This window comes from Parasteatoda tepidariorum, chromosome 2, assembly GCF_043381705.1.
Source record: "Parasteatoda tepidariorum isolate YZ-2023 chromosome 2, CAS_Ptep_4.0, whole genome shotgun sequence".
NCBI lineage: Eukaryota > Metazoa > Arthropoda > Arachnida > Araneae > Theridiidae > Parasteatoda > Parasteatoda tepidariorum.
This window is the reverse complement of record NC_092205.1, coordinates 52,266,457-52,276,815: the sequence shown is the minus strand read 5'-3', so window position 1 is coordinate 52,276,815 and position 10,359 is coordinate 52,266,457. Positions and strand designations below refer to the sequence as shown.

At 27.1% G+C, this 10,359-nt stretch overlaps 1 protein-coding gene across 2 annotated transcripts; it reads right to left on the bottom strand.

The window, feature by feature from the left end:
• Positions 1 to 599: 599 nt before the first annotated feature.
• LOC122269205 (cation channel sperm-associated protein 1-like) lies at positions 600 to 9,913 on the bottom strand. Of its 2 annotated transcripts, none has more exons than XM_043041153.2 (3): positions 9,879 to 9,913; positions 3,110 to 3,198; positions 600 to 2,065 (listed from the first exon to the last, which is right to left on the bottom strand). In XM_043041153.2, the coding sequence occupies exons 2-3, from the start codon at positions 3,196 to 3,198 to the stop codon at positions 1,060 to 1,062; spliced, it is 1,095 nt and encodes a 364-aa protein (XP_042897087.1). In that variant the 5' UTR covers positions 9,879 to 9,913; the 3' UTR covers positions 600 to 1,059. The 2 variants fall into 2 exon arrangements, with proteins under 2 accessions (XP_042897087.1, XP_071034234.1); XM_071178133.1 differs by lacking the exon at positions 9,879 to 9,913 and adding an exon at positions 7,327 to 7,420.
• Positions 9,914 to 10,359: the final 446 nt, after the last annotated feature.

Below are 10,359 nucleotides of genomic sequence, written 5' to 3'. Positions count from 1 at the left end.
ATTCTGAATTTTATTTATGAGTGTTTTAAATTAAAAAAAATTGAAATGTAATAGAAATTGGTTGAATACTTCCTGTAAAATATGTAATTATCAGAATTCTTATTATTTAATAAATTTTTATAACGCGTGAACTATTTAACCAATTTCGTTCCATTTTGGATTCTTTTTCTATTGCTTGATTGAGTTAATTTTGACTCAAAAACTGTTCTTAAACAGAATATACTGCTTTGGTATCGGCAGGAGTGTTTATTGAGAAGAATACATACCTTGGAAAGAAATTTTATTTTATTTCGTTCGTATGAAAAATACGATGTATAAATAATACTGAAGAAAATGTGAATTGATTAATTAAGTGCTAAGAAGCTCCCATAACTTTCTGTAGATTTTAGCATTAAAATTATTTTTTCATTGAGTTTACTTTCAAATTTATTAATCCTATTTTTACATTTTTTAACTGTTGTATGAAGTAAGAAACAACTTAGGTTTTTTATTTTTATTTTTTCGAAGATTATGGTGAAAGGAATTATGAAAATGAAGGAAAACAATTTTTTAATAAACATAAAACTTTATTCAACCATCAACCGATCAATTAATACACAAGGAGATCACAGTTATGAAAGCAATAAATAAGAATGGAAGACACTGAAGATAAATAATCTCAACCCATTTCATTTTCAAGTTTTTCATGCGAATTAACAAGGCACATTCATAGTGTTTCAATATAAATAATAATGTAATAATGAGCAAGAGAAAAATATAGACATTTAGAAAAGGTTTAGTTTGAAAATCGTTAGAGTCATATAAGTTTTTTTTCACAAATATACTTGCTGTCAGGTAACATATATAAATAATATATTGAAACAACAACAAAATAAATATCGTACTTTTCTTATATTTCACTCTATCAACATATCACAAGATAAATTATATTTGGCTTCAAAAACGTCCAAGGCATAACAAGTGTCTAGAAACAGGGAAATTCTTCTAACACTTGATATTAATTTGATGTAATATCGACGTTTCTTTAGGTGAAATAATCCCAATTTTTATGACTTTTTTTTAAAATTTAAAGTCACTTCCAAGATTGAAGAAACCGCTATGATCACCAAGACCACCATAACTGAATCCACCCAAACTGTGGCCATGGTGACTATGTCCGTGATGATGGCTAATTTTGTGATGATGACCATGATGATGTCCATGATGATGCCCGTGATGGTGTTCACTTTTATGGTGATGTCCGTGGTCATGTCCATGCTTGTGATGGTGATCATGTCCGTGCTTGTGATGGTGGTCATGTCCATGCTTGTGGTGATGGTCATGTCCGTGCTTGTGGTGGTGACCATGTCCATGTTTGTGGTGATGATCATGTCCATGTTTGTGACTGTGATCATGTCCGTGTTTATGATGGTGGTCGTGTCCATGTTTGTGACTGTGATCATGTCCATGCTTGTGATGGTGGTCGTGTCCATGTTTGTGCAGGTGATGATGTCCATGTTTGTGGTCATGCCCGTGTTTATGATGGTGGTCGTGTCCATGTTTGTGACTGTGATCATGTCCATGCTTATGATGGTGGTCGTGTCCATGTTTGTGCAGGTGATCGTGACCATGTTTGTGGTCATGCCCGTGTTTATGATGGTGGTCGTGTCCATGTTTGTGACTGTGATCATGTCCATGCTTATGATGGTGGTTGTGTCCATGCTTGTGATGGTGATCGTGACCATGTTTGTGATCATGTCCATGCTCATGCTTGTGTAAGTGATCATGTCCGTGCTTGTGATGGTGATCATGTCCGTGATGGTGTTTGTGATCATGACCATGTTTGTGATGATGATCATGCCCGTGTTTGTGATCATGCCCATGCTTGTGGTGGTGATCGTGTCCATGTTTGTGACTGTGATCATGTCCATGCTTGTGATGATGGTCATGACCATGGGAGTGATCATGTTTATGGTCATGTCCGTGTTTATGATCATGACCATGTTTATGATGATGATGGTGGTGATGGTGATGATGATGCTCAGTTTGGTCCTTAATAACTATAACTTTTTTGTCATCATGATGGCTGTAAGTAATATAAATATTATCGTTAGAAATGATTTATAATACTTTTTAAAACCCGAATCGAACTTTTCAAAACTGAGTAGTCTTCTTTCAGATTCTTAGATTCGTTTTTTTTTCTATCTCATAAAAGATTTTATTGTTACAACTATCATTATTTTTTAGTAAGGCAAGACTCATTAATTTTTCCTACTAAATTATCTCCTAATCTAAAATTTGAGATAAAAGAGTTTTCTTTAAATGTATGTTTTTAATTGTACTAAGCTTTAAGTTTAAATATTTTTTGGTAGCTTGCGTATAGTTTTAGGTAGGATATTGATACATAGGACTTAAAATAGTAGAAAAAATTTCAAAGTAGTTATTTAAGTATGAGTGGTCGATATAAATGAATTTAAGGTAATGTATGTATGCGTTACATGTAAATGTAATTAGCAATTAAAACAAAAAAATCAGGAATAGAAACTAAAATCATTGTTTAAAATCTCTCAAAATGCTTAAAAGTTTAAAATCCTTTTTCTTATACGAAATCATGAATTGAAAAACAACGTTTTGGTAAAATTTCAGAAACACTTATTATTAATAAAATTGTAAGCAGCTTTTAAAATGTATTTTTGTTTAAGTCGTTTTTAAAAATACTTCCATTAAGAGTACATTAAGTTTACTTAAACTAGTTTAACTATGATTTAATGCAATTTTGGGAATAGCCACTTAATATTAGAAAACTGAATTCTGGCAGAACTTTCAGCTATTATGAATTCGTTGACCAAGCTTTCCAATCAATTGCATTTTAATACATTTTGTAGAATGCTGAATTTTTAAGAATATTTCCTTTTTTATTTAATTTTTTTTTATTATTTTCATATAATTTTAAACATAAAGAGAGAGAAAAAGGCAGTTCATTCATAATTTAATATTCAATTATTTTGATAAAAATTATGTTGAACGTCAAAAATCTCATAAACGTTTAATAAGAGCATTTAGCATAATTTCAAAATCTTTTACTCCCGTACAAATCTTAAAAAAAGCTTAACGTAAGAAAATAACTTACCCTGGCTCTGGTTCTGGTATAGGATCAGCAGAAACCAGGTAAACCAACATTACTAAGAAGACCAAACTGGCCTTCATGTTGAGCCACATCTAAAGAGAAAAGAACAGATTACACGGAAATTCTAGTAAAATTTCCGTTATGTATGGTAAAGACATTTCTGGTATAAAAAAAATCTAGTTAATAAAATCAAACTATTAGGTATTTAAATCATTCATTTGGTAATTTTTTCATTCATATGTTAACAGTTTGCCTAAAATTCTGGTTTTCAAGACTGTATTTCTTATTACGCCGCACGTTTAGTGAAAAATATAAAACCGAAAAGTAAATTTAACCGAATAAATAGTTTTTAAGTATGCTCAAAGGAATCACGCCAAATTTACTAAATTATATTGCTCATTATATTATTTTATTGCCAATTATAATATTATTTTATTGCTAATTATAATATTATTTTATTGTTATTTTTACCTAAATCATTACTAAAGCGCTTCGGAAAAAAGTACTGTGCTTTTCAGTGTTCTCATAGAGCCAGAAATCTGGTACATTTTACCATATTCTGGTAGTTTTGACCATATTTTTTCTCAGCCTACTACCTGTTTTAAAACTAGCAACTAGAAAAATTATAAATATAACATATCAAGAAAAAAAAAGCAAATACAACCCTATGATGAACTAGGAAGTAAATACAGAAAAGAAATTATTTTAAAACTGTATCTTCGTTGTTATTTTAAGTAAAGTTGATTTTGTTGGGATGAGTTAATGCTCCGTTACTGTCGTTATGCTACTTACAGGCGACGAACATAAACACGTTTTCTTAAAATGCAAGGCAGATTATCCAAATTATCCCAGCATGAAGCTCACTTTTATCTTACGACTGTGAAACAGGGTCAACACCATTTTGGTGCTTTGTAATCAAAAAATGAGAAAAAAAATAACTCCACAATTAATTTCTATAAAAAGTTTTCGGATTCTTTCTTAAAGTTTTCAGAGTCTTGACTTCATGTCTAAAAATAGGATAATTCTCCTAATACAACTTTTATTTTTAAAACTGTTTTTACTATAGTTTTATTCTGTTTATCCAGTGAAAAATTATTTGTTTAAAATATTTTATTTTATTACTTTTTTTCTGCGCTTAAATCAGAAATGATTAAACTACGGCCCATTTTAAAGTTGGATAGCGTTCACCAATCATCTTAATAATCAACTTAATTCTCAATTTTTCAAATAAGAGTTTTAAAATCAGTATCTATCAAAATATAGTTTCTCAGGTTTAATATCTCTCAGCCAAGAAATAAGTGATATGTATGCTTCAGAATATGCAAGTGAATATATAATGCACAATAACACTTACTTGCAAGTGAATTAAAGTAAGTGTTATTACGATTCTGTGGAAATATTCGCCGTGAAAAACACTGGAAGACGATCAATAGCAAAAATTCTTAAAATTAGTATTCCGTAGTTTAAATTTGATTTTAATAAACTTTTAACAATGCTTTCTGACTTGTCATATTTCATATTGTAAATCTATATTTTTAAAAAAATTCAAAGTCAATTTAAAAGCTTTTAAAAAAGTTTTTAAATACTTGGATTCCTAAGATGTGAAACTTGGTTACTAGGTTCAATGGAGCTCACTGTAATAAATAAAATAGCGCACATATGAATTAAAAATATTTGAACTGTCTAGTAATAGACAATGTAATGAATAATATGAAAAAAAGAACTAATAAATTGAAAAATAAAAAATTGATTTCATAGTTTAAACGTAAATAAACTTGGGAGTATAGTAATAGTAATAGTATAATAGTACTTGGGAGGAATAGTACATAGTATTTTTTATAGGTGTGAAGAAGGCCTTTAAGTCATGCTTTTATATGTATTCAATAATATATCAGTGTATTCAATAATAATCATATATCAAAAAAAGTAAAACTATTTTTAATAATAGTTTGATTTAATTACTACTCAATGTATTCCAGAGAATGATAAATATTTATTTATTTTTGTGTTTAAAATATTATTCTCAGGAAAAATATAATACAGAACTATTTTATATAGATAAAAAAATTATTTTGAAAATTTTAAAAGTTTGCGTAATCATTCGCATAAGCATAGAAATTTGCATTTCTAATTGCACATATTATAATGGCATGTTAAATACATTATTCCATAAATATATTCTTATTATATTAACATGGCTTATTAGACGAATTTGCCGTTATGTGTACCAGTAAACACTCATAAATTCTCTCTTGCTTCCATTGGTTTAACTGAAAAATTTTCTTGTAAAAGTATGCGAATTTTATGAGTTCTTATTTTATAAAAAATATAGGAATTTTTTTTAAAAGAAAATATGATTTTTTTTACAATTTGTCAATGAAAATTAAAAATAAAATATTTTGTAAGAAAAATTTCTGATCCATACAAGTCCTGGATATTGACAGATTTTGGGAGATTTGAAGGTTTTGTAACCACAACTTAGCATATTTTAAATGAAAACTGAAAGACAAAATTTAAAAAAATAATGTTTCTTTAAATTTTTGTATTAATTTTAATATTATTTGTTGTATTAAATTTTCTCTGGTGAATAAATTTTTAATTACAAATTTATTACAGTCTTCACGCATATATTCTTAATATAATTTTTACTTTTGTCCATGTATCGTTTATACTTATGTCCAAAAACGTTAATTTCAAATTAATATAAGTTGCCACTAGTTCTGGCTTTGTTACTTATTAGTGGGCAGGAAAATTTTGCTTTTTGCTGAAAAATACGAAATTTTTGTTTGTTTCTTGAAAAAATTATTCAGTTTTTACTAAATTAAAGAGTTTAGGGATTTGAAAATAATAATAAACTCAATTTCAACAATTTAATTCGAAGTCACGTTTTTGCACGAATTTGAGGCAAAATTCTGCACAATTTTTTTCTTGTAAAATATTTACATTTTTGTCTAATTTTAGGTAATATATGATATATATTTATGAATACATTTAATCTTAAAAAATACATTTTACAGCCCAATTCATGAATGAGATATCTTTTACGATCGCAATGAACTTGAACAGCTTTCCCTTTATAGTAAGTTGAGCGAAAATTACAATATTAGCGGGAGATTTGAAATTGCAGATTATGCTACCAATTATTGTTATAATTACGTATAAAGTAAAGATCAAAATTGAGTAATTTTTGAAAGTGATGATGTAACTAAGGAATATTTAACAATTTGTTTTTTAAATTGATGTCTAATATCAAGTTTTTAGTGAAAAGGAAAGAAAAAAGATGTTAAAAACTAAATTTTATATAATTAATTTATAAAAAAAGTTGCATAATTTTTTTTCTGTCAAAGCAATAATGTTGAAAGACTAAAAAATGAATAATTAAAATATCAAATTGTTTTAAAAATTATGTTATAATTATTTAAGTTTAAGATATAATTCCTATTTAATAAGTGGCCATTATATGTAATTTGGGGTAAAAATAAGAAAAGATAAATGCTTACACCAAAAAGGAGGGATAAAGGCAAATCAGATAATTATGTTAAGACACTTTTTAATGATACATAAGCTTTAAAATGAAATTTATAATAGAAAATAAATCAATAATTTAGATGAAAAAAAGCTTTGTTTTCGTGTAAACGTTTGGAAAAAAATCGTTTAGAACAATATTATGAATAATTTACTATATATGGTTAACTGCAAACACATAAAAGATATAAAGCATAAAGATTAAAAAAAAATAAAAGCTTAAAAGCCAAAAAAAGTTTATTAGAATTTTTTTTTAAATTTTTAGTAAAATTAAACTAAACAAAACATAATGGAAACGTAAGAGAGTGAAATGTTTGAATAAAACTGTTGCATTTGATACTAATAGAAGCAAAAATACCGAAATAATTTCCTCCTTAGATAAGAAGATATCAAGAATAAAAATGTGAATGATTATGTCAATTTCTGTTTAATAACCGAGCACTTTGAAAATATTAGAGATGGGAAGACTAAAAAAAAGTTTTCAAAAGTTTTAAATTGTTATATTATCTCGAAAAACTACAACCAGCTTAAAAAAAATTATTAAAAAAGAGCACTTTCAAAGTTTAAAAACCACAGACAAATTCCAAAATGCTCAAAGCTTAAAACTACTTTCATTGAAGTTAATTTTTTTAACAGATGCGGCGAAATCCCTTTGAATAATGTCTTCCTCAATATTCTTTGAATTTTTCACTTACCTTTTTTGGAAACTTTTACCAACCCAAAAAGAAAGCCTATATCCAAAAGGCTTTCTCCTTTTCTTCCAAATGAGGAGAGAGTGATGGAAAAAAGCGAAAGGGAGATTTTTTGAAAGTGAAAGTGTTTCGGTTTTGCTTTTATAGTGCATGACCGAATGTATCTACAGATTTTGATTCTTCCTGCATCAGTGAAAACGCGCTCTGTGCCATGGTACGAAAGTCCCAAAAACTCCTTCTTCGTGAGGCACAATTTTTCTGCTCCTTTGGCAATTTCGAAATTTTTCTCGAAAAAAAAAAAACTGAAGCAAATTGCTTGTCGTTTAGAAATTTTTCTTAACCACTTATGAAAACCAATTTAAATAACTACTCATCCTTGCATTGAATATCTTTGTTGATGCGAAATTGATAGTTTCGTTAATTGATGTAGATTATCTATTATGAGAAATTAATTTCGTCTGTCATGTGGAATTAAAATGGTCATTTTTTGAGAAATAAATCTTGTCTGTTATTTGAAAAAAACATGATACGTTATAAGATATCAGCTGTTATAAAAAATAGAAATCATCTGCTTTTAGAAGAAGAAAAAGCATAATCTGTTATAAGAAATAAATATCGTTTGCTATAAGAAACGAGCATAGTTTGTTAGGAGAAATATACTTCGTCTGTTATGAGAAATAAAAATATTTTGATTTTAAAAAATAAACCTCGTCAATTGAAATAAGCATAATTTTATTTGGAAAATAAGCATAGCTATCATCTGTTATAAAAACAAAACATTATCTGTTGTGTGAAATAAACATTGTCTGCTGTAAGAAGTAAGCCAAATTTGTTATGAAAAATAAAATTCGTCTGTTATGAGAAAGAAATGATCTAAATTAATAAATAAATCTCATCTGTTTCGGGAAATAAGCATAGTTTGTTATAACCAATCATTTGTAAAAAAAAAAAAAAAAAAAAAAAAACTTCTGCTTTTAGGGGGAAAACATAATCTGTTATGAGAAATAAACATTGTCTGCTATACGAAGTAAGCATAGTTTGTTATGATAAATAAAATCCGCTTGTTATGTAGGATAAAATTCGCATTGTTATTAGAAATAAAAATGGTCTGATTTAAGAAATAAATCTCGTCTGTTTTGTGAAATAAGCATCGTTTGCTATGAGATATAAATATCGTTGGTTTTGAAAAATAAAAATAATCTATTTTCAGGCACAAATATCAATTGTTATGAGAAATAAACCTCGACTGCTATAGGAAATAATCATCGTTTGTTACGAGAAATCGGCATCATCTGTCATGAGAAATAAGAATTGTCAATTATGAGAAATAATTATCACATCTTATGAGAAATATAAAGTAAATCGTGTAATTGAATACTAGGCAAAAAGTGAAAAATTATTTATTTTTACATTTATCGGAACTGAAATTTAATTGATTTTTAAGTTATGATGCGACTAAAGATAATATGTAATGTAAAATAATTTATATTCAAAATACATAATATAACCAAGTGTAGTATGGGGTATAACTTGTTTCACATTCATATGATGCAATTGAACTACAAGCTATGAACTATGCAATAAACTACAAGCTATGAACTATGCAATAAACTACAAGCTATGAGCTAAACATCTAATAAATAATAATATGATATTATCTATTATTTTTTAAAAATTACTCATACAAAAATTTCTTGAGCATTTATTTAGATAAATGAGAAAAAAATCAGCAATGTATTTCTATTATTAGATTACTGAAAAAGTAATAATGTAAATTGTACATTAATAGAAAAGTAATACTTTTCATAAACTTCAAAATATTGCAAACTGGACATTCTTTTATAATTACTCTTTGCGACTAATTTGAAAGTTTCTTAAGATTTAGTATTTTTTACAAAAAAAAGAAAGAGTTATAAAATTTACTTAAACTGAAATTAATTTCCTGCAGTTTTAACCATGTCTTTACGAAAAAACATATTTCATTTGAAAAATGCCAAGCATTGTTTAAGGGCTATTAGTCGTAACATATTAGGAATGGAATTAAGAAATAAGAGCTTTATAAATTTATTTTTTCTGAGTTAAATATTATTTCAAATTTACACATACACCTATTTTTCATTACATTACTTACTATTTAATTACCCATTTTTATTTTTATTACACTGTCATACACCTATTTGTTTCATAAGAACTTATAACATAAAACTGTTACAAAATAAATGATTTGCATAAAATGTTTAGCCAACATAAGGGTATGTATAATTTTTTAATGTTTTATTTTTTAAATTTTAATATTCACGCATAAAATTTCTTTATAAAAAATTATAAATTCAAAAGAACGTATTAATAAAAATGCGTAATTAATTTACAATTTACTACTTAACTATTGTTTAAAACTAAGGGTTAAATAATCAGTAATCTTCCCTCTTAAACTTTAGATATATATTTGTATATGGAAAAATTATAATAACTAAAATCAGTGAACAACTTATCCATTTTTGCGGCGTTATCAAAGTAAATCCACTTAAACACTATCAAAAGGGAAGTAGATATACCTTTTTAGACTTCAGAGCTAGTAGAGAACTCAAAGCTCGATGGACACTGATATCGATGCACAAATTTCGGCGTGTTTATATACTGAATTAAAACTCCTCTCTACTAGTTAATCGTACTTGACTGTATCAAGGTACGGCGACATAGCATACTTCCTGACAAGCTTCACAAGTTTATTTTCTGATAATCTATTTTTCTACAACAAAATAATCTCCCGCGAGAAAGAGTGACCTCCTTCAATCAAATTATTGGCATTGTTTCTGATGTGCTTATTACTTCATACTATCCCAATAAAATAAAATGAAAGTTGTTAACGAAATAATAAATATAAACTTTTTTTTATATAACAATTTTATGGATATTTTACATAATTGAGTCAATAATATAATTGTTTGTCTTAAGTATTGAAATGGCACAAAGTAATTTGAAAACTCACAATGTGCAATGATTATTATGAAATTTTTTTATTACAGATTTAGTAAT